Source organism: Martes martes, assembly GCF_963455335.1.
Source record: "Martes martes genome assembly, chromosome: 5".
NCBI lineage: Eukaryota > Metazoa > Chordata > Mammalia > Carnivora > Mustelidae > Martes > Martes martes.
The window spans coordinates 95,385,841-95,413,039 of NC_137892.1; the positions used below are offsets into that span (position 1 = coordinate 95,385,841).

The 27,199-nt window shown below is 38.5% G+C and overlaps 1 protein-coding gene across 1 annotated transcript in view; it reads left to right on the top strand.

The window, feature by feature from the left end:
* AFF4 (ALF transcription elongation factor 4) overlaps window positions 1–27,199 on the top strand; it is an 89,219-nt gene that overhangs the window by 52,700 nt on the left and 9,320 nt on the right. Inside the window, exons 6-13 of the mRNA XM_080803367.1 lie at window positions 9,248–9,284; window positions 12,222–12,270; window positions 14,417–14,471; window positions 15,318–15,355; window positions 15,776–15,938; window positions 17,024–17,941; window positions 21,633–21,721; window positions 22,558–22,798. Coding sequence (XP_080659493.1) covers window positions 9,248–9,284; window positions 12,222–12,270; window positions 14,417–14,471; window positions 15,318–15,355; window positions 15,776–15,938; window positions 17,024–17,941; window positions 21,633–21,721; window positions 22,558–22,798 — 1,590 coding nt within the window. The remainder of the gene's footprint in view (window positions 1–9,247; window positions 9,285–12,221; window positions 12,271–14,416; window positions 14,472–15,317; window positions 15,356–15,775; window positions 15,939–17,023; window positions 17,942–21,632; window positions 21,722–22,557; window positions 22,799–27,199) is intronic.

Sequence of the window (27,199 nt, forward strand, 5' to 3'; positions counted from 1 at the left end):
GAGAGCCTGATGCGGGGCTCAATTCCAGGACCCTGAGATCATGACCTGAGCCGAAGGCAGAGGCTCAACCCACTGACCCATTCAGGCACCCCTACATTTCTTTTTTAAAAAATTCAATTTTTTTTTTAAGATTTTATTTGAGTGGCTCAGTGAGTTAAGCCTCTGCCTTCAGCTCAGGTCATGATCTCAGGGTCCTGGGATCGAGCCCTATATTGGGCTCTCTGCTCAGGAGGGAGCCTACTCCCCCTTTCTCTCTGCCTGCCTCTCTACCTACTTGTGATCTCTCCCTCTGTCAAATAAATAAAATCTTAAAAAAAAAAAAGAGAGAGAGCCAGAGAGAGAAGGCATGAGGGGAGGGGAGGGGCAGGGCAGAGGGAGAAGCAGACTCTTCACTGAGCAGAGAGCAGATGTGGAGCTTTACCCCAGGACTCTGGGATCATGACCTGAGCTGAAGGCAGAGGCTTAACCAACTGAACCACCCAGGTGCCCTTAAAAAAAAATTTTTTTTTTAAAGAGGAAGCTAAGGTCATTGATTTGAGATCTTTCTTACTTTCTCATACAGGCTGTTAGTGCTATAAACAATTAAGTAATATTTTATTTGCATTCCATAAATTCTGAAATGTGTTGTGTTTACTGACGATACACTCTAGTTAGAAAACTGAGGGCAAAAGAATGATTACAGGGCACATGGGTGGCTCAGTTGGTTGGACAATTGTCTTTTGCTTAGATTGTGATCCCGGGGTCCTGGGATCGAGTCCCACATCAGGCTGCCTCTGCTGTGCAAGGCGTCTTCTTCTCCCTCTCCCTCTGCCTGCCACTCCCCCTGCTGGTGTGCACAGTCGCACTCTCTCTGTCAAATAAATAAATAAAATCTTCCCAAAAAAATGTATATATAAAAAATGATTACAGAGGCACAAAACACTGGAGACAGTGAGCATGTAAAAGAAGATTTTCTTTTGAGGCATTATCTGCTAAAAGGAACAGAGAAATGTGATGGTGCCAAGAAGGGTATAGTGATGTTTCAGGTGAGTATTTTTATAAGATGAGAATATTTTATCATATATATATTTAATTAATTTATTTAAATATAATTATACTTTCACATATGTATTTATTTGTTACATAGTATGTATATCATATATATGTGTGTGTGTATATATATATAACATATTAAACATTATGATCGGTATTATGTGTGTGTGTGTATATATATACACACACATGTGTATGTGTATATATATATATATATACACACACATGTGTGTGTGTATATATATATATATATACACACACACACACACACACTGATCATAATGTTTTAATAAGAAGGAAAAGCGTATGCTGCCTGGGAAAGACAAGAGGGTGCCCTTAGGAAATCTCCACAGGAGAGCTTGAGATTCAGGGCTCAAGTACAGGATATTGACTTTATGAGCTCATTTCTTGTCATAGGAGGGAAAGCAGATGAGGTGGGTATAGTTGGAGGTAGGCTAGTAGATTTTCCAGTGATAGTTTGAAGCATACTAAAGCTTTTGACTGCCCTTGAACATAATTCAGTATATGTTTGCAACAACTCCTGGCAGTGTTCTAGGTGCTTCAGAGGTGTGACACTGAATCATTTGCATGTTACCCTTTTCTGAGATTGGTATTTAAAAAAGCAATTAGAATAATCTGTGCCAGTGCCTAGAATAGTTCCTGGCACCTATGGCTGTTTAGTAAATGTTTGTTTATTGAATTTGGATATAAATACTTGGGTAATGTGTTTAGATTTTTGGTTTTTCTGAAACACTTCAGTTAGCTACTTAGTGATCATTGATTTGGTTGGGTTGCTTTTACAAGTTAGGTTTTGGTTTTTTATAGCTCATCTCATTCTCTGTCTTTTCAGTGAGTACACCTTCTTGTGTAATATAGTTTAAAGCTTTATACGAAGCTTCAATAGGTATTTATTCTCTGTGTGTGCTAACCATATGAACTAGGTCCACTGAGAGGACAGAGAAGGAAGAAAATTTTGATACTTAGGGAATTTGGAGATGACATCCTAAAGATGATGACAGTAACTGGGCTTAGAAGGAGAAGTAAAGCAGTGCCAGAAGCACAAGGGAAGGTAAAAAGCCCAATAGGAAGGATTTCACACTCATTAGCAAGTCTGAAACACAGTTCACATGTGGCTCGTGGTGGATGAGAAGTTGAGTTTAGGAATATGTTTGGAGAGCTGGTTTAGTGAATCCATATCATTGGCCTAAACGACCTTGATCTGACCCATTTAAAAACGACACAATACATACGTATATACAACAAAGCAAATCCCTCTGTTCCATGTGATTCTTCGCCAGTCCTCCTCCTTGGAGTTGAACTTCCTTAGAGTGGTTCATATTTGAGATCTGTTCTTCTTTACTCAGGCACTCCTCACGCTAGTCTAATTGATCTTGCTTCACATGATACCTCACCAAAACCATTTTCATTATGACCACTATTGGCCCATTTTGTAGATCCAGTTTACAAAATCTAGAGTTACCCTGCTTTTCTGACTTCTCCTTTTTCTCTTCTATCTTTGCCTCTACCAATTAATGTGAGTTTTCTAGGCATTGTGCTCGGCGCTATAAAAGAATACAAATGAAGAAATATGTTTTGCCTCAGTCTGCCCAGCGTTTGGTTGTGGAAATAAAATAATACAAAAGTGGGGCGCCTGGGTGGCTCAATGGTTAAGCCGCTGCCTTCGGCTCAGGTCATGATCTCAGGGTCCTGGGATCGAGTCCCGCATCAGGCTCTCTGCTCAGCGGGGAGCCTGCTTCCTCCTCTCTCTCTGCCTGCCTCTCTGCCTACTTGTGATCTCTGTCAAATAAACAAATAAAATCTTTTAAAAAAAATACAAAAGAATGAAAAAAATTACATATTAGTGTTTACATGGATGCGTAGTTCTATACACCGTGCTTAGACCTAGAATTGTCTTCTCTTTATATCCTGTTCCTCTTTACATAGGTGTTCTACAAATTTTTCTCTTAATAAAAATGTTTATCTTAATTCCAGATACATACATCCAGCTGCATAGTTGACACTTCTTAGATAATGAGTTTTAGGTGACTTTGAGACATCTTCCAGGGAGAACTTGTGATTCTCTCTGCTAGTTCCCAACCAAAAAGCAAGAGAAAACAAGAATGATCCTCTTTTACTATTTCCTGTCTTAATGAATCCAGAAAAACCTTTTTGGAATTATCTTTGGTACCTCCCTCTCTGTCATACCCAATAAACTGTCACCAAGTCCTAATGATTTTTATCTCCTGTAATGTGTTTTAATTCCATTCCTTTATCTCCATCTTTATTCTTACCTTTATGGGAAGTCATTAGCCTCCAAAGTGGAAAGCATATGTATACTCCAGTGTTGTGTGTATTGGATTGGGGGCGGGGGAGAAGCGGGATGAAAACTTTATTCTTAATTTTTTAATTTGAAAAATTCTCCATTCTTATGTCTAAGAAAACAAAATCAGTGTAGTATTGCTTCACTTGATCTGAATGGCAGATCATCACATTTTATTTCTGTGGTATTCCAGGAGAAGTTTAGGTCTTTTCATTATGGAAAAGTTGGGAGAATTGCTCTCATTCATTTGTTCTTAGTGGCTCTGGCATATTACAGTTTTAAATTGGCTCAGTTAAGATGATTTACAGATTATATTAACTGGTTTTAATTAAACTAATCTTCACTAGTGGACAAGCAACTTAAAAGATATACCTGCCATGAAACTACTGAGTGAAAATAACACTAAAATGCGTTTTTGAGCAAATAAGAAAACGACAGAGCTGAGATTTTTCCTCTTCTGGTATGAGCTCTTAACTGTCACTACAAAGTAGAAACAAGGGTGACCTAAAATAAAAAAAGAAGAAAACAGGGGCGCATGGGTGACTCAGTGGGTTAAAGCCTCTGCCTTTGGCTCAGGTCATGGTCTCAGGGTCCTGGGATCGAGCCCCGCATCGGGCTCTCTGCTCAGCAGGAAGCCTGCTTCCTCCTCTCTCTCTGCCTGCCTCTCCGCCTACTTGTGCTCTCTGTCAAATAAATAAATAAAATCTTAAAAAAAAAAAAAAGAAAGAAGAAAACATTCAGATTATCAACGGTAGTTTGAATATGCATTTATGTCATTAATCTTGCTTTTAGTTTAAAATGTATCTTGAGATACTAATGAAACTATGACAGTGTCATGTTTCATACTCTTTGATATTTTGAGTTGTGTGATAATTCAATCCAGTCCTTAAATATACAGGCTTAGTAAATTGTATTAAAAATATGTTTTGAGAGTTCTCCCAGTGTTCTATACCTTTGTCCAGAAACTTGGTCTTCCTGCTCTACTTAAAAATTAGTAAAATCCAGTAAACAGAGAATATACTAAAATGCATTTCTTTGTCGGGAAATACTTTTGAGGCAGGGTTAGAAAACATAGCTGAAGATTCAAAAATCAAATATTAGAATAAATCATTCATTGTACAAAATTAGCTATATTGAGGTAGATGAAAGTACAGGTGCTTTAGTTATCTCAATTTACGATTTTTTAAAAGGATTTATTTATTTATTTTGGGGGGTGCGGGTGCACAGTAGGAGGGGAGGAGAGAGAGGGAAAGAGAATTTCAAGCAGACTCTGCACTGAGAGCTTGGAGCCTGAGGTGGGGCTGAATGCTGGGATCCTGAGATCATGACCTGAGCCAAAGGCAGAGGCTTAACCAGCTGAGCCACCCAGGCACCCCGCAATATATTATTTTTGTTAGAAGTTCAGATCTTTTACATTAACGTAGAAGTTCACTGTTTGTTTCGTGACATGTTATCTCATGTAAAAATGAATTATACCTCCTCCCCAACCCCCTTCTTTTTTGTCCCTCCTGCAAATCTCAAATTGTACTAAACCGATGTGGTTGTGTATGTGTGTTCTTTAATATAACCTATAAAGTCTGCATGCTTTATGATCCACCTTTTGAGGTCTTGGGTCTCATTTCTCACCACCCTTCCTTCTGTACCTTTTGTGCCCATGAACTGCCTTTAAAACCTTTATACGAAATGTTCTCCTGTCTTCCTGCCTTTACATATGCTGTTCTCTGTACCCTGAACACTTACCTTTCCCAGTTTACTTGCTACCTACATTTTAGGTCTTAACCTGAATGGTGCTTGCTCTGGGAAGTCTTTGCTCATCTTCCTGGCTAGGTCTGTCCATCTTTCTCCCTCTCTCCCCCTCTCCCTCCCTCTCTCACTCTCACTAACTCACCCATTCCCTCACATGCTCATGCACACACAATTGTCAGCTCTTATATAATATTGTGTGTGTATTTGCCTTTCGTTGTACTTATCACAGGTAACCATTTTACCTTTATGTGCGTGAACAGTTGCAGAGATAGTCATTGACATTATACAGATGAGTGTTAAGTTCCATGATTATAAGCTCCTTGTTTTTATTTATCATTCTGTTTTTCCAGTACTTAGATATATGAATGGATATCATGTCAGGGAGTTTGGCTTTCATTCCTAGGAAAAACAAAGAGCCATTGAAGGCTCCATAAAAGTAGTAGTAATGACTCATACTAGAATTTGGGCTTTAGGAAGATTAACTCAAGACTATAGTTGAGTGAAGGAGAATTGAGTGAAGATTAGAGCCAGAAAGATCCATTAGATGGCCCTTGTAAATTGAAAAATGTGAGGACCTGAAGTCTTTGCAGTGTAGATGGAGAAGAGATGTTGCATTTGGTAAATGTTTTAGAGACAGAATCCACTAGCATTTGGAAACCAGCAGACTGACTTGTCAGAGGTGAGGACAAGGAGAGATGACTTGAAGTATAGGCTATTAACTTTTAGGTCATTTACCAGGTAAATAAGTATAAGATAATTGGCATTTCAAGGGGGTGGAGGATTATTTGCATCTTAAAACAATTCACAGGCTGGAGCACCTGGGTGGCTCAGTGGGTTAAAGCCTCTGTCTTCGGCTCAGGTCATGATCCCAGGGTCCTGGGATCGAGCCCCGCATCGGGCTCTCTGCTCAGCAGGGAGCCTGCTTCCCCCTCTCTCTCTGTCTGCCTCTCTGCCTACTTGTGATCTCTGTCAAATAAATAAATAAATAAATAAATAAAAAACAATTCACAGGCATGACCTTGGCCACTGCTCTATAGTTTTTTTAATACCTTTATTGAAATACAATGCACATACCATGCCTTCTGCCCATTTCAAGTGTACAATTACGTGGTTTTGAGTATATTTATAGACATGTGCAGCTGTCACAACAGTGAATTTTAGAGCATTTTTATCACCTCAAAGAGAAACTCCCTCTTCTTCATCTATTACCCACTTTCCCTCTCCCTCCCAGCTATTTAAAACCACTCACCTTGGGGTGCCTGGGTGGCTCAGTGGGTTAAAGCCTCTGCCTTCTGCTCAGGTCATGATCTCAGGGTCTTGGGATTGAGCCCCGCATCACGCTCTCTGCTTGGCAGGGAGCCTGCTTCCCCCTCTCTCTCTGCCTGCCTCTCTGCCTACTTGTGATCTGTCAAATAAATAAAAAAGTAATAAAAATAATAAATAAAACCACTCACCTATTCTTTTTCTCTGTAGATTTCCTTTTCTGGACATTTTATGTAAATAGAATCTTAACCATATATGGCCTTTTGCAACTGTATTCTTTCACTTAGCATAATGTTTCCAAGGTTATGCCAAGTTGTAGCAGGTATCAGGACTTCATTTCTTTTTGTGGCCAAATAAGATTCCATTGTATGGATATATATCACATTTTGTTTATACATTCATCAGCTGATGGACATTCAAGTTGTTTTGAGCTTTGGTCTATTGTGAAGTAATGCTGCTATAAACATTTGTGTACAAATTCTTGTGTGGACATAATGTTTTTGTTTCACTTGGTTATGTACTTATGAGTAGAATTGCAAGGTCATACAGTAACTATATGTTTAACCATTTGAGGAACTTCAGAATGTTTCCCAAAGCTAGTTATACCACTTTACGTTCCTGCTGGGCTTTCATTTTCTGTGCATCCCTGTCAACACTTGCTGTTATCTGTGTTTTTTATCCTAGTCATCCTAGTAGGTGTGAAGTGGTGTCTCATTGTGGGTTTGATTTGCATTGTCCTCATAACAAATGGTGTGGAACAACATCTTTTCATGTGCTTATTGACCATTTGTGTATCTTACTGACCATTTGTAGAAATATCTTCTCAGATCCTTTGCTCATTTTTTCATTGCTTGTCTTTTTATCATTGAGTTGTAAGAGCTCTTTATGTATTGTAGATAGCCATCTCTTAAAAGATCCATGATTTGCAGATAAATTTTCCCATTCTTTGGGTTGTCTTTTCACTTTCTTGATGGTGTCCTTTGAAGCACAGAAGTTCTTAATTCTGCTCAAGTCCATTTTATCTATTTGTTTCTTTTGTGTTTTATACTTTTGGTGTCATATGTAAGAATTCTTTGCCAAATCCAAGATCATTAAAGTTTGACTGTAAGTTTTCTTCTAAGAGTTTTGTAGTTTTAGCTCTTACATTTGGTCTTTGATCCATTTTGAGTTATTTTTTTAATACCGTCTGAGGTAAGCATCCAGCTTCATTCTTTTGCATATGGCTGTTCAGTTGTTCCAGCACCATTTGTTAAGAAGCATATTCTTTCCCTGTTGGGTGCTCTTGGCACACTTGTTGAAATCATTTGACCACAGATGTTTTTTACAGTGTTTTGTGGGGTTTTTTTTTGAAGATTTTATTAATTTATTTGACAGAGACAGACACAGCGAGAAAGGGAACACAAGCAGGGGGAGTGCAAGGGGGAAAAGCAGATTTCCCGCTGAGCAGGGAGCCCAATATGGGGCTCGGTACAAGGCTCAGTCCCAGGACCCTGGGATGATGACCTGAGCCCAAGGCAGATGCTCAACGACTGAGCCACCCAGGCGCCCGTACAGTGTTTTTTTAAACAGTGACACTATATTTTAAAAAATTCATACTATGAGGATTTCTCTTTTGCAGATGTTTCTGTCATTAAAGATTGTGCTTATTTTTTTTTTTTAAGATTTTATTTATTTATTTATTTGTCAGAGAGAGAGAGAGAGAGAGAGGGAGGGTGCACAAGCAGGGAGTTGCAGGCAGAGACAGAGGAAGAAGCAGACTCACTGCTGATCAGGGAGCCCAATGTGGGGCTTGGTCTCAGAACCCTGGGATTGCGACCTGAGCTGAAGGCAGATGCTTAACTGATAGCCACCCAGGCTCCCAGATGGTGCTTGTTTTTAAGTAGGCTTTTAGGGATGTTTGTATAATTTTAATACTACACTGTATACTACAGACTCAAGCTAGAAAAATGCATAATTTGCCCATGTGAAACGGGTTGTGATCATGAAAGATGAGTTTGGAAAGCCGTGTTTCTTTCCCTGAGAGTGACATTTTGGCTTCATTTTTTATCGGTGCTTCCTGCGTGCTAGACACTGAACTCTAGTATACAGCTTACAGCTTAAAAAGAGTGTATGATAATCTTTTCCTCGACTTGCTAATTGTTTGTAAGATACTGGGAATGGGAAAAGGAAGGTAATAAAATGATGTGTGAATACCATGTGAGGTTTTTAGTTCATAAAGGTGGTATCTTTTGAGTCCATATAGGTTGTACAGCTTTTTTTACTCTAGTATAGGTTGGTTGGTTGGTTGGTTGTTTTAGAGAGAGAGCATATGCCTCAAACTGGACGTAGGGCTCCCCCCACCCCCAAGGAGAGGGAGAGAATCTTAAACAGGCTCCACATCCAGTGCAGAGCCTGACACAGGGCTCAGTCTCCCAACCCTGAGATCAGGACCTCAGCCGAAATCAAGAGTCAGACACTTAACCAGCTGAGCTTCCCAGGTGCCCCTAGTATTACTATTATTATTATTATTTTGTTGTTGTTGTTGTTAAACATTTTCTTAAGATCAAGAATCTTAAATTGAAGTCATTTGCTTTCCCAGGGCTCTAAATTAGTATATGAGTACTATGGATGCTGCTGAAAAGAAATGAATAATAAAGAGGAACTATTAGGTAGCTTGATGCTTTTTGTAGTGAGTTTTGGGAAAGTTCATTATTGACCACATGATTACTGAGGCCCATCATATGTGATCATTAAATTTTTTCAGTGTTTTTTTCTTTTCTGTATTCCTAGGAACTCAACAGATCTTTCATTGAATTAGCTGGAATTGAATAGTTTAATTTGAAGCATTTGTCACTACGAACCTTTCTCTTAATGCCACTATATAATTTTCTGTCCCCTTTTTCTTAGGAATCTCAGCAGTCCAGTTTTGGCCCCGGAGAACAAAGTAAGTATATCTTTTCCTCTTAGTTCTCAAGTTAAGCTTTTTATTGAGCATTCATTTCTCATGGTCTTATTGTACATTGCTTTTACAATTCCTTCACATGTCTTATCCCAGTTTTTATTATCTGTTGATTAGTAATGAGTTAAACCAAATCTTGGTTTAAATTAAATTTAAAAATGAAGAATTATAGATTGATGGTGATCAAAATTAACTATTTTTATTAAATATTTGAAGTTCAGAGTTCATGAATTCAGTTTGATGGGTACCTCATAAACCCAAGAACCATTCTTTTGTCTTCCTTGTCTCCTTTGTGAAGGTAATTGGTTCTGTGAGAGTTAAATTATAAGCAGGAAAGGGTTGTAGCTTACTGTACCTCTTCTCTTTCTGTGTCTGTATTTAGTTATTCTTTTCTTTTACTGTGTTAGGTTAGTAACCATACAATACATCATTAATTTTTGATGTAGTGTTCCATGATCATTGTTTGCATATAACACCACCTAGTGCTCCATGCAGTCCATGTCCTCCTTAATACCCATCACCAGGCTTACCCATCTCCCCACCTCTCTCCCTTCTAAAACCCTAAGTTTGTTTCCAGGAGTCCATTGTCTCTCATGGTTCGTCTCCCACTCCCATTTCTCCCCCTTCATTTTTCCCTTCTCCTAATGTCCTCCCTGCTATTTCTTATGTTCCACAAATAAGTGAAACCATGTGATAACTGACTTTCTCTTTTTGACTTACTTGACTCAGCATAACCTCCTCCAGTCCCATCCATGTTGATGCAAAAGTTGGGTATTCATCCTTTCTGATGGCTAACAGACACATGAAAAAGTGTTCATCGTTAGCCATCAGGGAAATTCAAATCAAAACCCTATAGAGATACCACCTTATACCAGTTAGAATGGCAAAAATCGACAAGGCAAGAAACAACAAATGTTGGAGAGGATGTGGAGAAAGGGGAGCCCTATTACATTGTTGGTGGAAATCCAAATTGGTGCAGCCACTATGGAAAACAGTGTGGAGGTTCCTCAAAAAATTAAAAATAGAGCTACCGTATGACCCAGTAATTGCACTACTGGGTATTTATCCCAAAGATACAGATATAGTGAAAAGAAGGGCCATATGCACCTCAGTGTTCATAGCAGCAATGTCCACAATAGCCAATATGTGGAAGGAGCCAAGATGCTCTTCAGCAGACAAATGGATAAAGAAGATGTGGTCCATGTGTTTATTTTTGCTGGGTCTTTAGGTCTGGGAAGAAAGTCTGCTGTTGTAGAACCCCCTTTCACCCCCTGTCTTAGTTTCTGAGAAGAACTTGAGGGAATAATAGCCTTAGGGAATTTTTTTTTAAAGATTTTATTTATTTTAGGAGTGTCTGAGTGGCTCAGTGGGTAAAGCTTCTGCCTTTGGCTCAGGTCATGATCTCAGGGTCCTGGGATTGAGCCTCACGTCAGACTCTCTGCTCAGCAGAGAGCCTGCTTCCCCCTTTCTCTCTGCCTGCCTCTCTGCCTACTTGTGATCTCTGTCAAATAAATAAAATCTTCTAAAAAAAGATTTTATTTATTTTGCAGAGAGAGGGCACAAGCAGGGGGGAGCGGAGGGCAGAGGGAGAGGGCGAAGCAGGCTCTCCATGGAGCAGGGCGCCTGAGGCGGGGCTCCATCCCAGGACCCTGGGATCATGACCGGAGCCATCCAGGCACCCCAGCCTTAGGGAATTTAAGTCTGGTCCCAAGAGATGTTGGCTGTGTGAATTGATAGTGATAAGGTCAGGAACCTTGGAAATGTCTAGGCTTCCCCATATAGCTCTACAACAAAATAAATGGTCTTTTTGCCAAGAACAGTTAACTTCTTTAGTAAATAGATCTATACTGGTTCTGCCCTAAAGCTATAGTTGTAGGAAAAAGGGACCCACCATTGTTGATATGTAGAAAATAGCTATAGGCCAGAAAGTTTGGTGTGGTTTTTTTTTTTTTTTAAGATTTTATTTATTTATTTGACAGACAGAGATCACAAGTAGGCAGAGAGGCAGGCAGGCTCCCCATTGAGCAGAGAGCCCGATGGCGGGGCTCGATCCCAGGACTCTGGGATCATGACCTGAGCTGAAGGCAGAGGCTTTAACCCACTGAGCCACCCAGGTGCCCCCAAAAGTTTATATTTTCTATGTTAAAATGTTCTAAGAATGTCTCATCTTGGGGCACCTGAGTGGCTCAGTTGTTAAGCATCTGCTGAGCAGGGAGCCTGCTTCTCCCTTTCCCACTCCCTGTGCTTGTGTTCCCTCTCTCATGCTCTCTCTGTCAAATAAATAAATAAAATCTTTAAAAAAAAAAAAAAAGAATGTCTCCTCTTTAGTTCTGTCGTCCTCCCCCCATAACTAACTATTGGCAAATGGGATCATAAGCTTCTCCTACTCTTCATTACTGTGTTTTTCACTTAACTATGTCTGTGTCAGTGTAAAAATTCTAGCTCATTCTTTCTAACATGAAAATTGTGATATATTGTGTGAATATACCATAATTTCTTTAACTAGATCCCTCTTGATAGACATTTGTTTCTAGTTTTTGCTGTTACAAATCATACTATGATAAACATCTGTGTGTGAGTGTGTGTTTATGTATTTTTCCAGATATACCTGTAAGGTAAATTTTTTTTCATCATAATTGCTGCATCAGTGGATACGTGCATTTCCAGTATCAGTAAGATAATATTACCAGATTGCCTGCCAAAGAGATTGTATGAATTTATAATCCTACAGACAGCTTCTGAGCATGCCTATTTCCACCAGTATCTTGTATTTATTGGACTTTGAAGTGTTGCCAATTTGATGGAGGGACAAATTCCATCTTGTGTTGATTTACATTTCTTTGAAGGTATACTGATATATATTTTATGATCTAAATGGCCATACTGTAGTTGTTAATTTCTGCATTCTTTCTTTTGTTCTAGAAAGATATAATCCTTCTTCTAAAACTTCAAATGGACACCAGTCTAAATCGTAAGTTTATTGCTTAATAAGTTTGTCTGTTTTGTTAAGAGTTTGTCTGTAGTGTGTATATATTAGCCCAGCACTTAAATATGTTTATTTAATCTTTTAAGGAAGGAGTAAGCAAACTTAAGTAAAAGGCCAGACAGTGAAATAGTTTAGGCCTTAGGGGCTTAGATGGTTTTTGTCCCAACTAGGCAGGCAGTTCTGCCCTTGCGGTATGAAAGCAAATATAGACTGTGGGTGCAGTTGTGTTCCAATAAAACTTTAACTTTTTAACTTGCCTTAATTTGCTTACACCTCCTCTGAGATTACAGTTTTTCTCATCTCTTAGAGTGTTTGTGGGTAGGTTGATACTTCGTTTTTAATAAAGAAGACCGAACCATACAGGATTCTTAGTAAGCCCTCCATTTAACTGCTTTGTGTAGAATATTAAGTCAGCATAGTTTGTACTGTCTTTAAGTTTTCCTCCTTCTGTAGGTAGAACCAGGAATATATATCAAAATGTAATCAGGCTAATATGTTGGATAATAATAAATTCCAGCTCAGGAAATGGACTCCTCAATTCCTAAGACAAGTTAACTCAGTGATTAAAACAAAATTCTGAAGAAGCTGTGGCCACAGTGCTGGCATTCGAAGCTATAACCTGTAATCTGTACTGAAAACCTTAGCCTCTTACGCTGAACAAAGGAAAAACTGAGAATGAAGTTATGTGAATGCAAGAAATCCTCCCCCCACTGCTACAGAATTGAAATTATATTCATATTTATCATATTTATTTGTATGCAAAGAACTGGTAAAAGCCTACCATATATGTGCGAATCACTTTGGTTGCTGAGGGAACAAAAACATGCAGGACCTTGAGCAGTCTGGTAAAAGCTTTGACATCTCCATGTGTGTGAACAGGTTCATTGAGCTGCCATTATTAAATCATAAGGGCTGAGAGAATTCAGAGTAAGTACATATCCTTGCAGGGTATCAGTCATAGAGATGCACTAAGCCCTTGTCCAAAAGAAAACTCTTTTTTTCTGTCCTGCTTAACTGGGCCAGCCTTAAAACACTATTCATAGTTCTGTAATCATCCGGTTACTTTGTTTCAAGGTGATCTTTTAGGGGATAATCTGAATTTGGGGTCAGATATAGACACTCAGGGTAAGCTTTGAGGGGAAAGTATCAGTAGTTATTGGAGTGAAAGAAGATTTCCTTTCCACTGATTGGAGACTGTCATGAGATTTTAAGAAGAAAGGTAATACAACTACTAGTAATGAGAAATTAAGCATTTTTCTAGTGGTTTTCCCTAAGCTTTGTATTAATTTTTGTTCTCCTGTAAAAAAGCAAGGAATATTTTATGGGCCATTACTCAGATTATTTATTTTAATGTGGATTTTATGACCTTAAGGAAAATTTAAATCTGTAATTTTACTTTGAAAAATGAATTTCAGAAACTCAGTTTACAGAATTTATTTGCGTGTTTTTTTTTTAAATTTATCTGAACTTTAATCAAGGAAGATTTAGAACCTGGAGTTTATTTTTAGTTCATACGTGGTCATTTCTATTTTATAGCTAAGTTTCTTACCCCAGATTGTTACTTCTCCAGAGAGCAGTCGTCTTTCATACCAAGGCGTTTATGAACTAGTGCTTGGATTTTGTGTTCTGGTTTTCACAATTACGAAGTTGTATGAATCTCTTCGTGGAGCATGAGGGACAATGAAAGAGAATTGCTGATACTTTCATTTTATCTTCCTTCTTTTTAGGAGTTTTATCTCTAGTGGACTGTTGGGTATGAGTATGATCATTTGTTTTAATATGAATGAGTAGTTATGGATGCAATTAGAAAAATAGAGATAACAAAATAAGAGTTTGCAGAAGGTGGCTTATTTAATTAGAAAAGAAGGTTACATGTTTTACTTACGGAAAAGTGAGAGCTTTTGAAATGTTCACTTCCTCCTTTCTCAGTTTTTACCCTGCCTGTGAAGCACACCAGAGTAAGACTTACTGGTTCTTTTCTTCGTTTTTTTTGTTGTTGTTGTTGTTTTTTAAATTAAATCTTTGTCTACCACCATGATTATTTCTAGAATGATTCGTAGCTATTTAATACTCTGGTGTGCCATGGTACACTGTTAGAAAATTACTAACTCTTTCTGCCTTTTCCCTCTAGCATGTTAAAAGATGACTTAAAACTAAGCAGCAGTGAAGACAGCGATGGGGAGCAGGTGTGTCTACTGCTTTATGAATTTTCAGTTTCATATGGTATTGGTTTGCATTGTATTTTTTTTTAAGATTTTATCCATTTATTTGACAGAGCGACATCACAAGTAGGCAGACCCACAGGCAAAAGAGAGACGGGGAAGCAGGCTCCCCGCCAAGCAGAGAGCCCGATGCTCGGCTCTATCCCAGGACCCTGAGCCAAAGATAGAGGCTTAACCCACTGAGCCACCCAGGCACCCCTGCATTGTATTTTATAAATATTAGAATCGAATGATACATACATGATTCATTTATTTAAAATAAGTTCCTTACTGCTTTCTGACAGTGAAATGTTGTTATGTTCTGCTCTGTCTTTAAACCTTTTTTTATTTTTAAATTGGCTTTTCCTTACTACTTAATCATGGATCAGAATATTCTCATGAAACGTGAGATTGTTGGCAAGAAGAACTTTTAACAAAGCTTTTCATCTTAGCTTGGCAGTTATTCTTTAGGTAACAACAGTGTGTCCTAAGTGTTATAGGTAAACATTGAGGCTACATTAGAGCTGCTAGTGTTCTATTAAGAATTCAAATATTGGGTGTCTGGGTGGCTCAGTGGGTTAAGCCTCTGCCTTCGATTGAGGTCATGATCTCAGAGTCCTGGGATCGAGTCCACATCGGGCTCTCTGCTCAGCAGGGAGCCTGCTTCCCTTGCTCGCTCTCTCTGCCTGCCTCTCTCCTGCTTGTGATCTCTGTCAAATAAATATATAAAATCTTAAAAAAATTTTTAATAAAAAAATTCAAATATTATTCACATTAAGCAGATAGAGTACTATTTATTCATTTGCATTCCCTCTCATGTTTTACTTTTAGGATTGTGATAAGACAATGCCAAGAAGTACACCAGGAAGGTATGCATCCTTTTATTTCTTGTTTTACTTGGAGGGGTGGGTATCACCTGATAGCATTATAGTAATATTATAATCGACCTTATAAAGTAAATATTATTGTAGTGGCGATTGTACAACCTTGTAAATTAATTTAAGATCATTGAATTGTACACTTAACATGGGTGAATTTCTGTGGTATATAAATTATACCTCAGTAGAAATCTTTTTAAAAGGTAAGAGCTAATGGCTGAGCAGCATATTAGAAACTTTTTAAGAAAGTATTTCATTTATAAATGACATTCTGGATTCATAGACCTGTAACAGCATAACAAATAGTAAACATTTTAATAAAGTTGGTTGTCAGATTTGGGTGTTTTCCTGCTGTCACTGTTAAAAAAAAAAAAAATCTTCTGGTCATTTATATGTTTTTTCTCTTTTTAGTAACTCTGAACCTTCACACCATAATAGTGAAGGAGCTGATAACTCCAGGGATGATTCTAGCAGCCACAGTGGATCTGAAAGCAGCTCTGGATCTGACTCAGAGAGTGAAAGTAGCTCCAGTGACAGTGAGGCAAATGAGCCGTCCCAGAGTGCATCTCCTGAGGTGAGAGGGAGGCAGGGTGTCTTCCGTAGGCCTACCATGGCCCCTGGTGAGGGCCACTTAAGACCTATTCCAAATATAAAAGGTGAAGGGAAAGAAGGTTAAGAAATTGAACTGGGTATCTTAGAGGAAGCTTAGACACTTAGTTTCGTTGTTACTTGAACAAACACTCAGTCTAGATTAGGAATTACTTGTCATATTTTTGGGTCCCTAAAATACTGGATTGGTTTAGTTTAGGCTTTCTTTTTATATCTCAGCATAGTAATTCATGTTATGTAGTTATTGTGAATAAAAGGAGTCTTATATTTTATAATTTTACTATAGGTTGATAAAATAAGGTTAAAAATCTCTATCAGTAGCTACATCATTTGTTTACTTTTTGGAATTAAGTATATCCTGTGGTCATTTGTAATTTTACCTTTGAAGTTATGTTCCTGATAGGAATCTTTAATGTATGTCTGTTTGTTTATTTATTTGTTTATTTATTAAGATTTATTTATTTATTTGACAGACAGAGATCACAAGTAGGCAGAGAGGCAGGCAGAGGGAGAGAGGGGGAAGCAGCTCCCCGCTGAGCAGAGAGCCCGACGCGGGTCTCGATCCCAGGACCCTGAGATCATGACCTGAGCCGAAGGCAGAGGCTTTAACCTACCGAGCCACCTAGACGCCACCTGTTTGTTTATTTTTAAAGATTTTATTTATTTATTTGGCAGAGAGAGACACAGCAAGAGAGGGAACACAAGCAGGGGAGTTTAGCAGGCTTCCCACCAAGCAGGGAGACCGATGCAGGGCCTGATCTCAGGACCCTGGGATCATGACCGGAGCCAAAGGTAGATGCTTAACGACTGCGCCACCCAGGTGCCCCATCTTTAATGTTTAAGGACCCTATGTAATATCAGGCTTACCTTCTCATTCAAGTGATGAGAGCTCTGACAGTCAATATTCAGCCCTTTGCTTTAGTTCAATCAGAACTGTGAATAGCAAATGCCTTTGTGGTCTTAAACGTGCTTTTTCCTCTTCCTTGAGATCGTTGAGGAGGGAAAAACCTTCATTATTGACAAAAGCATATTTATTTCTCTGTTTTTCAGCCTGAGCCACCACCAACAAACAAATGGCAACTTGATAATTGGTTGAATAAGGTGAACCCACATAAAGTGTCACCAGCTTCTTCTGTGGATAGTAACATCCCATCATCTCAAGGCTATAAAAAGGAAGGTCGAGAACAGGGCACTGGGAATAGCTACCCTGATCCGAGTGGACCTAAAGAAACGAGTTCTGCTACTCCTGGACGAGACTCCAAAACTGTACAAAAGGGATCAGAAAGTGGGCGAGGGAGGCAGAAGTCCCCTGCACAGAGTGACAGCACAACACAGAGGAGAACTGTAGGCAAAAAACAACCCAAAAAGGCTGAGAAGGCAGCTGCTGAAGAGCCCCGGGGAGGCCTGAAGATAGAAAGCGAAACCCCTGTAGACATGGCTACCAGCATGCCCTCCAGCAGACATAAAGCAGCCACCAAAGGCTCAAGGAAACCCAATATTAAAAAGGAGTCCAAATCTTCCCCTCGACCGTCTGCAGAGAAAAAGAAATACAAGTCAACGAGTAAATCTTCCCAGAAATCAAGGGAAATCATAGAAACAGATACCTCATCCTCAGATTCAGATGAAAGCGAGAGCCTTCCGCCTTCCTCACAAACTCCTAAGTACCCTGAGAGTAACAGGACTCCCGTGAAACCCTCCTCAGTGGAGGAAGAAGATAGTTTTTTTCGGCAACGAATGTTCTCTCCTATGGAAGAGAAGGAACTTCTTTCACCCCTTAGTGAGCCTGATGACAGGTATCCACTTATTGTGAAGATTGACCTGAATCTCTTGACCAGAATACCAGGAAAGCCTTATAAAGAAACAGAGCCACCCAAGGGGGAAAAGAAAAATGTGCCAGAAAAGCACACAAGAGAGGCTCAGAAACAAGCCTCAGAAAAAGTTTCCAACAAAGGCAAGAGGAAACATAAGGTTTGTAAAGAGTTTTTGTTGTTTTGTTTTTAAACATCGGAATCTGAAATGCAGTGGAAATCTCAGTAAGCCAGAAAATACCTGGTTGAGTCATAGCTAGGAGAGAAAATAGAGGTTGAGCCTGAGACCCTGGGAAGGCTCCAGACCGAACCATCCCTTGAGGACCAATGAGCCTCTGCCTGTCTCCTTTAGTTTCTCATCCAGTAAGAAATGAGCCAGTGCTTCTGTTTAGCGAATGTGGTAGCCAGGGTGGAGGTGAGAGTAAAGCAGGGATTGCAAACTGGCCTTCACAACATTCTTAACGTTTTGATTTTAAATATCTTTAGTTGGGATGTATATTTTCCAGGTTGTGACAACCTTTAACATTCCCTTCTCTTTTATGCCCAGACTAAGTCACACCTTTTTTTTTTTTTTTAAGATTTTATTCATTTATTTGTCAGAGAGTGAGCACAGGCAGACAGAGAGGCAGGCAGAGGCAGAGGGAGAAGCAGGCTCCCTGCTGAGCAAGGAGCCCGATGTGGGACTCGATCCCAGGATGCTGGGATCATGACCTGAGCCAAAGGCAGCCGCTTAACCAACTGAGCCACCCAGGCGTCCCCAAGTCACACCTTTTAAACTGCTAATTCCAGCTTCCAGATTGATTCACCAATTTGGACACATCCTTAGGAACTTACAGTCCTCTGTACATATCTGTGCTCCAGCTTATTTCCCTTTTCGAACACCCATGTCTACAAGTTCAGGACTAAACACATTTGCTCTCACATGGCCAGCTCTTGTCCTAGATTTATCTGGGGTAATTTGGATTTAGAGGTGAAGCTTGGTATATGTTGAAGGTCAGCCTTTTTAGACCCAGGAGATGTGAAAACCCACATGTCTATGATTGGAAGATAAGGGACATATAATGAAAAGAGCTGAATAACTTTCATGTATAGACAGGGGTTCTTTGGGAAAAAGAGTTTGATCTTTCAGCTCTACTGAGAAATTTTTAGAGGAAAGTAAATTTTAATGATTTATGTTGAAGAATAATATGACACGTATGTGTGAATATGATCATATAATACCAAAGAGGTGAGCAGATGGACAGATAGGTACCAGAATAGTTGTACCAGGTAGACTCAGAGCAAAACCCCAATCCCAGCTGACCTTGAGAGTCTCACATGAGAGGATAGGAATAATAAAGCATTTTCTTAAAATGAAGTGAGCTGGAGGTCTTTCCTCTTTTTCTTAAGACCACAGTACATTGTGCAGATGATGAAGTATATTTGAACAAACTAGAATAATACCCTTTTTTCTTAGACTTTTCAAAAATTGAAGATATTTAAAAATTTGGATTTATAGAAAACTGAAGCTTACTACTTTGGGTGATATACCTAATGAGTTTCCATTATTGTAGTATAGGGAAGTTTTTTCCTGGTAAGTTTAGGCTGCTGGCCCCTCTAGAGCTACCACCTCAAGTTGCTGGACGTTGTTGCAGGATTTAATTCATAGACTTACATGAAGTAAGAGCTTAGAAACGATGGACTATGCTCTTTAGAAAACTAAGGAGCTTAATGGAATTAAGAATTGGTCCTCTGGTGCTTGAAAAGTATTACATATCCTTTATAAGATTTTATAAAATATAAATAAAGTCTTAAAAAAAGATTTTATAAAATATAGAAATACAATATAGAATGCCTTTTTTATTCTTTTGTTTAAAATTCTATAGTATATAACTTAAAATGGAAAATCCCCTTCTAAAAGAATTGCACCATACTCTTTCCCTTCCCCACATCTCATTGGCATGTTTTATTCTTCCCATCCTTTTTATGTCAACACTTGTAAGTTGGATTTTGATTTTATAAAATCAGGATCAAGTCTGGAAACTTGGTAATGATTTTTGAAATTTATGGGCTTTGGTAAAATTAAGTGTCAGGGACAGTTCTTGAAGATAAAACAGATGGTACTGAGAGAGGAATCTCAGCCAACGGTAATGAAGGATGTAGATTCTTTTGTATCGTGTTTTTATGTGTCCACTTTCAATCATTGGTGTAAAGAACAGATTCTTTTGTTATGGCAGAATGTTTTGGATTCTTGAGGTCTGATATTTAAAGCAATAGGAAAACTTAGACTCAGTAAGGAAGGTAGCTTTGGCAGTTATACATGGTCTCACAGCTTTTGTTTCAGCAAAAAGAATTTTTCACAATCGTTAGGCTTGGCTATAATAAAAAATAATGGACAGTAACAAGTAATGGCAAAGATGTGGAAGAGTTAGAATTTTCTTACAGTGCTGTGGGAATATAAAATGATAGGTGGCTGCTTTGGAACAGTTTTGGCAGTCTTTAAAAAGTTAAACACAAGGACACCTAGGTGGCTCAGTTGGTTGAGCAGCTGCCTTTGGCTCGGGTCATGATCCCAGTGTCCTGGAATCGAGTCCCACATCGGGCTCCTTGCTTGGCAGGGAGCCTGCTTCTCTCTCTGTCTCTGCCTGCCACTCTGTCTGCCTGTGCTCGCTTGCTCTCTCTCTCTCTCTGACAAATAAATAAATAAAATCTTTTTAAAAAAAAAAAAAAGTTAAACACAGTGTTACTTTATGACCCAGCAGTTCCACTCCATTCCACTTAGGTACATACCCGAGAGAAGTGAAAATAACGTCTACACAAAGACTTAAAGCAGTATTAGTTATATTAGTCAAAAAGTGGAGACAGCCCATATGGTCATTAACTGATAAATGGATAAAGAAGTGTGATACGTGCATAAAATGGAATATATACAGGTATAACCACAAATGAAATCTTGATACATGCTACAGCATCAATGAACCTGAAAAATATTCTACTAAGTTAAAGGAACCAGACACAAAAGGCTGCAAATGTGATTCCATTTATATGAATGTCTAGAATAGGCAGTTCCATAAAAACAAATATATAGGTTAGTGATTACTAGAGTCTGGGGTCGAGGGAATGGGGGGAATGCCTGCTGAAGGGCACAGGTTGTCTATTAGATGATGAAAATGTTCTAGAATTGTTTGCAGTAATGGTAGTACACCTCTGTGAATATACTAAAAGTCACTGAATTGTGAACTTCTAAAGAGTGGATTTTATGGTATATGAATTATATCTTAATTATAATTTTACACACACACACCCCAAATCATTAGGATGAAAGATGTCACCTAAAAGACTGTAGGAAATGTGTTTCAGTGTTTGGGCTCTGTTTATCTAAAATAGGAGACTTCTTCTCAGCCTTGAAATTCAGTTTACTGAGTCTTTTTTTTTTTTTTTTAAAGATTTTCTCCTTTCTTTTTTTTTTTTTTAAAGATTTTATTTATTTATTTGAGAGAGAGGCAATGAGAGAGAGCATGAGCGAGGAGAAGGTCAGAGGGAGAAGCAGACTCCCCATGGAGCTGGGAGCCCGATGCGGGACTCGATCCCAGGACTCCAGGATCATGACCTGAGCCGAAGGCAGTCGTCCAACCAACTGAGCCACCCAGGTGTCCCATACTGAGCCTTATTTAAATGAATTCTTTCATTTCATATTTATCTTCTTTCTGGAACTTATCAGGGATAAATTATTTGAAGGTGACTCCTGCCGGAAACTGAAATTAGATGAATAAAAATCAAATATAGTAGTTGCGCCCTCAGGTTCCATAGTGTAGTGGTTAGCACATCTGCCTTACAAATATAGTAGTTGCTTTTCTCTGTTTTTCATCCAGAATGAAGATGATACCCGAACCAATGACAGCAAGAAACCCAAAACAGAGGACAAGAATTCAGCAGGTCACAAGCCATCCAGCAACAGAGAGTATGTCCCCAAAACATGTCACGTGTGTTAATATGTGTATGTCATTTGCCATTGGGTACTTTGTAATGTGCTCTATATGTCGTGTCCATCTAAATGTTGTACATATACCAACCAGTAGTAGAGGAGGGAGCTGTTAGCTAATTGCTGTTAGCTAATTGCAATGGAAAGTTTTTTTTTTTTTTTTTTTTTTTTTTTTTTTTTATTTTTTTTAAAGATTTTATTTATTTATTTGACAGACAGAGATCACAAGTAGTCAGAGAGGCAGGCAGGAGAGAGAGGAGGAAGCAGGCTCCCTGCTGAGCAGAGAGCCCGATGTGGGGCTCGATCCCAGGACCCTGGAATCATGACCTGAGCCGAAGGCAGAGGCTTTAACCCACTGAGCCACCCAGGCGCCCCGCAATGGAAAGTTTTTTAAGATTCAGTCTCTTCTTCCTTTCTTCTTTCTGTAGTGGAATGAGGTTGAGTACAAGATAAGAATTAAAGTAAAGTTTTACCACTTTCTGGCTAGATGATAAGCTTATCTGGATCTGTCAAGAGACCAGTTTCTAACTTAGGAACTTGGTATCTTCATCATTCATCTTCTCATTTATGTAACCAGTATTTATTGAATACTTGTGTGGCAGGCCAACATTTAGGCACTGGGTATACATACAGCCAGGGAAAACAGGTAAGATGCCTGTCCTCATGAAATGTACACTCATGATAAATCATATGTCCTAATACTTAAATAGGGAGAAATAAATTTGTCTTGAAAGCAGGCAGAGAGAAATAGAAAAAAATCCATCACCCCCATATGATGGTGTTAGAGAAATGAAGGCTTTTGTTTGATTTGGCAGGTCATCTAAACAAAGTTCTGCGAAAGAAAAGGATTTGTTGCCGTCTCCCACGGGGCCTATTCCTTCAAAAGATCCAAAAACAGAGCATGGCTCTCGGAAGAGGACTATTAGTCAGTCATCTTCTTTAAAGTCAAGTAATAATAGCAACAAGGAGAATAGTGGCAGCAGCAAAAACAGTTCCTCCACATCAAAGCAGAAGAAGACTGAAGGGAAGACTTCCAGTAGCTCGAAGGAGGTCAAGGTAAGGCATTGGGAGTGTGAGCCTTTTGAAAAGCAATCTCATTGCCTTAGGAATTCTCTGAGGTGGCATTGTGCTTTGACGATCTTGTAAATTTCTCATTAAATTTATAGGCCTGTGCATTTTTACTCTCAAAATGTCATAATCTTGATCACTAACGTATGCGGTTGACCTGAGACTGTGAAAGCAGTACTTCACCTGGCTACGTGCATATTAAGACAGAAACCCATAATTGGAAAAGTTGATTTTGGAAGAAACTAGTCGATTATGATCTAATTATAAATTGCTCCAGTTCTTATGATTGAGTTGTCTGTGATTTGAAGTTGGCTTTGGATTTTTTAGAATTAGATTTTACAAGCAAGTGTATAACCTAAAGTGATAAAGTAGCCAATCTGGCTTTGATTCATGGAGACAAAATTCTTCAGCTGAGCTAGTACTGGAACTATTCCTGGAGCATGATCTTAATATAGGGGATTGTTCTTCATGTTTCATGGGTGGAGAAGTGGATCATAGAAGTTCTTTCAAGGCTGTACTTTATTAGACTTTCACCTTCACTTTATCTACCAGGTTATTTACATTACTGTCTAAACCGATCAGGAGCAAACTCTGACAAAATTAAGAAAACACCTAGATTTTTAAGGATATAATTCACTGGATTGTTATTTGTGACTTGAGTAAGCAAAGGTTTGAGAGTTGAAAAAATTGACCATTAAAGATAGTTACTTGTGCTTATTAAATGTGGCAGTTTAATGAAGTCTTTAAAATTGAGGTGATTTTAACTGTGAACAACGGCTCAAACTGAGATATACAGATGGCTTTTTCTCCACATGGACACCCTTACATAGTAGTTCAGAGGGTTAGTCCTAGTGTCCTTAAGGAATCTGAGTGTCCTCTTAGCCTCCTTCACCGTCCCAGTTCTGTGTCTACCTGCTAACTGGCTCTTTCTCCATTTTCCATACTTCACCTATGGGATTTGAGGCCTGAATGCTTATTTCTTAAAACTTCATACCATTCTCTCTCTTTTTAAAAGATTGATTTATTTGTGGGCATCTGGGTGACTCAGATGGTTAAGCACCTGCCTTCAGCTCAGGTCGTGATCCCAGGGTTCTGGGATCAAGCCCCTTATCAGGCTCCCTGCTCAGCGGGGGGCCTGCTTCTCCCTCTGCCTCTCCTCTGCCTGCCATTCCCCAGACTTGCATGCTCTCTCTCTGTGTCAAATAAGTAAATAAAATCTTTTTTAAAAATATATTTATTTGAAAAAAAAAATATATATATATATATATTTATTTGAGACAGAGGGAGTGTGTGCCTAAGTTGGGCCAGGGGAGAATTTCAGGCAGACTCCCTGTTGAGCAGAGCCCAATGTGGGGCTGAATCCCACGACCCCAGGATCATGACCTGAGTTGAAATCAAGAGTCAGAGGCCTAACTGAGCCACCCATGCGTAACCCCCTTCTCTCTTTAAATACATTCTTTAAGTTCGTTTGGTTTTTTGCTCTCATAGGTAAAACTGTGTCTCCTCTTTATTGGTTTGTCAGGTCCTTGAAAGCAGGGATTTGTATCTTGTTTTGTGTTTTCTCCATTGCTGCTTAGCTTATTGGGTAATCAGGAAATATTTGTTGGATCAAATGTAGTTATTTGGTACTCTGTTGTTATTGACAGAATATAAAATATAAGCCCTGACCACTTTGTTTTCAAGATCTTAGGGCTTTTAACAATTACTAAAATCATTAATGTTAGTCTTGGCAATTTCCAGTTTAGGCAATTATAAATGGGTTTATTTTTTTTTTTTTTTTAATTTTATTTATTTGTCAGAGAGAGAGTGGGAGAGAGAGCGAGCGAGCATAGGCAGAGGCAGAGGGAGAAGCAGGCTCCCTGCCAAGCAAGGAGCCCGATGTGGGACTCGATCCCAGGACGCTGGGATCATGACCTGAGCCGAAGGCAGCTGCCCAACCAACTGAGCCACCCAGGCGTCCCTATAAATGGGTTTATTAAAGAGAATCTGTAATTTAGTTGGAAAATATGCTTTTTCTTATTTTAGCTAAAGGAAAATTACATATAATGGAAAACCAAAATTAACATATAATTTTTATTTTGTTTTTTCTGCATATTTGCTCATATTATCAGATATCTGAAATATGTTTCCATAAAGTTGTTCATTACAGTCACTTACTATGCTTTTGGTATCTCTAACATCTCTACTTCAGTTCCCCTTTTGTTCTTAGTATTAGTTCTCTGTGCCATTTCCCTTTTTCCTTGATCAGTCTCATCAGAGGCTTATTAGTTTTACTTGTCTTTTCGGAAAATAGCCTCTGTTTTACATGTTGATTCTTTGCAGTTTATTTTTGTTTTCTATTTCATTAACTTATAATCTTTATGATTTCCTTTCTTTTTTTTTTTTTTAAGATTTTATTTTTATTTATTTGACAGAGATCACAAGTAGGCAGAGAGGCAGGCGGGGGGGGGGGGGAGCAGGCTCCTTGTTGAGCAGAGAGCCTGATGTGGGGCTCGATCCTAGGACCCTGGGATCATGACCTGAGCCAAAGGCAGAAGCTTTAACCCACTGAGCCACCCAGGTGCCCCTATGATTTCCTTTCTTCTTTCTTTTTGCTTTGCTATTCTGTTTACTGACTTTTAAAGATGGATACGTAGCTCATTAATCTTTAAATTAGTTTTAAGCCTTTTTTTCTTTCTCTAATATAAGCAGTTAGGCTGTATTATTTCCTCTAAATACTACTTACATGCATCCTAGAAGATTTGGTGTGTTTTTATAACTCCGTTTAAAATCTTTTCAAATTTCCAGGGTGATTTTATCTTTGACCCATGGGTTATTAAAAGCATGTTAGTCAAAAAAAAAAAAAAAAACATGTTAGTCAATTTCCAAACAAACTGAGATTTGCTAGTAGTCTTCTGATTCATGTTGCTACCTTAATTGCATTGGGGCTTGAAAGTAATCTTCATAGTAACAGTCTTTTGAAATTTGTTAATAAGATTTGCTTTATGAGTGTATGGTATATGGTAGATTTTTGTAATGTTTTGTTAGCAAAGAAATGTGTATTCTGCATATATTGCAGACACGGAATCTATGTAATTCAGTTAGACTAATCATCTTTTCAAACCTTCTTTATGCTGCTATTTTTGGTGACTTTGTCCTTTTGTTCATTTTTCCACAAACATACAAGATTTGTCTTTTTTTCCTCTCTTAGTTCTGCCAGTTCTTTTTAACTGAGATATATTTGATACATAACACATTATTTTCAGGTGCACACCATGATCCAATATATGATAAATTGTGAAATGCCCACTATGGTAATTTTAGTTAACCTCCTTAACCACACAGTGATTTTACAAATCCCATGCATATAATTTTTATATAAGAAAAGTGTGTTAAAATACATAGACAATTTCTGAACGTAATTTTAGTGATTTCAGTTTTCCTTCAGCATAATTAGGCAATTTTGGAAGTACTTAGAAAACATAGAGGAAAAACTGGCCTACTAATGTTACATTCCATCATAATATGCAGGAAGCCATTTCAGAAACATGGGAACTTTACTCTAGAGAGCACAGTATTTTCTCAAATCCCAAGGCTTTTATTTTCATTCCTTGAGGTAAGCTGTATTGGGTAGAACTGAAAAGCTGTTATCATTTAAGAAAAGAAATGGTTTATGGTTCCTTTTCAGTAGATTTTTGAGCACAAGCAGTAAAATTATATATTAATTGGGTTTTTTAATGTTGAAACATGCATTCATAGGATACATTCTGCTTACTTGTATTTTGTTGTGGAAAATGTAAGTAGGGAAGCAGTTGAAAAGACAGGCTCTCAGTACCCACATAAAGGGCTATGTTGATAGGAGGAGCAATAAAGTTTAAGAAAGTGTCTAACCTTTTAAAATGTGACAGATCTGGATTTAAAGTCCAAATTCCAGGAATGCCACTTAAAAGCTGTTCGAATTTGGGTGAGTTACCCTCCTTGACATTGCTTTTTATTTTGTCCCCAAAGCAGTATACCTTCCATAAGGTTGTGGAAGGATTAATGACTGTGCTAAGTACCTAGTTAACTTAGTGCCTGGTAAGTAGTAAGTACATAGTAAGTGTTAGATCTTATTATTGCTGTTTTCATTGACCAGTAATTATCAGTAAATTTTGTCTTAAGCAGTACTCCTGTTCTCAGAGTAGGTTGTATCCTCCTTAGGTTTTACCTAGTGTCTAGTTCATTGCCTGGTACATAGTAGACCTCTGCTATTAGAATGAATATTTTTGGTTATATAAACTGGACCTGTTCTGTAAAAAGGGCTTTTATATATTCTGAAATTCAAAAATTTTATAACAAGGAAATTAATTACTAAAGGCAGTGGAATTTTGTTCCCTTTCTACTAGTGGCTCAAAAAATACTTTCAGTTTA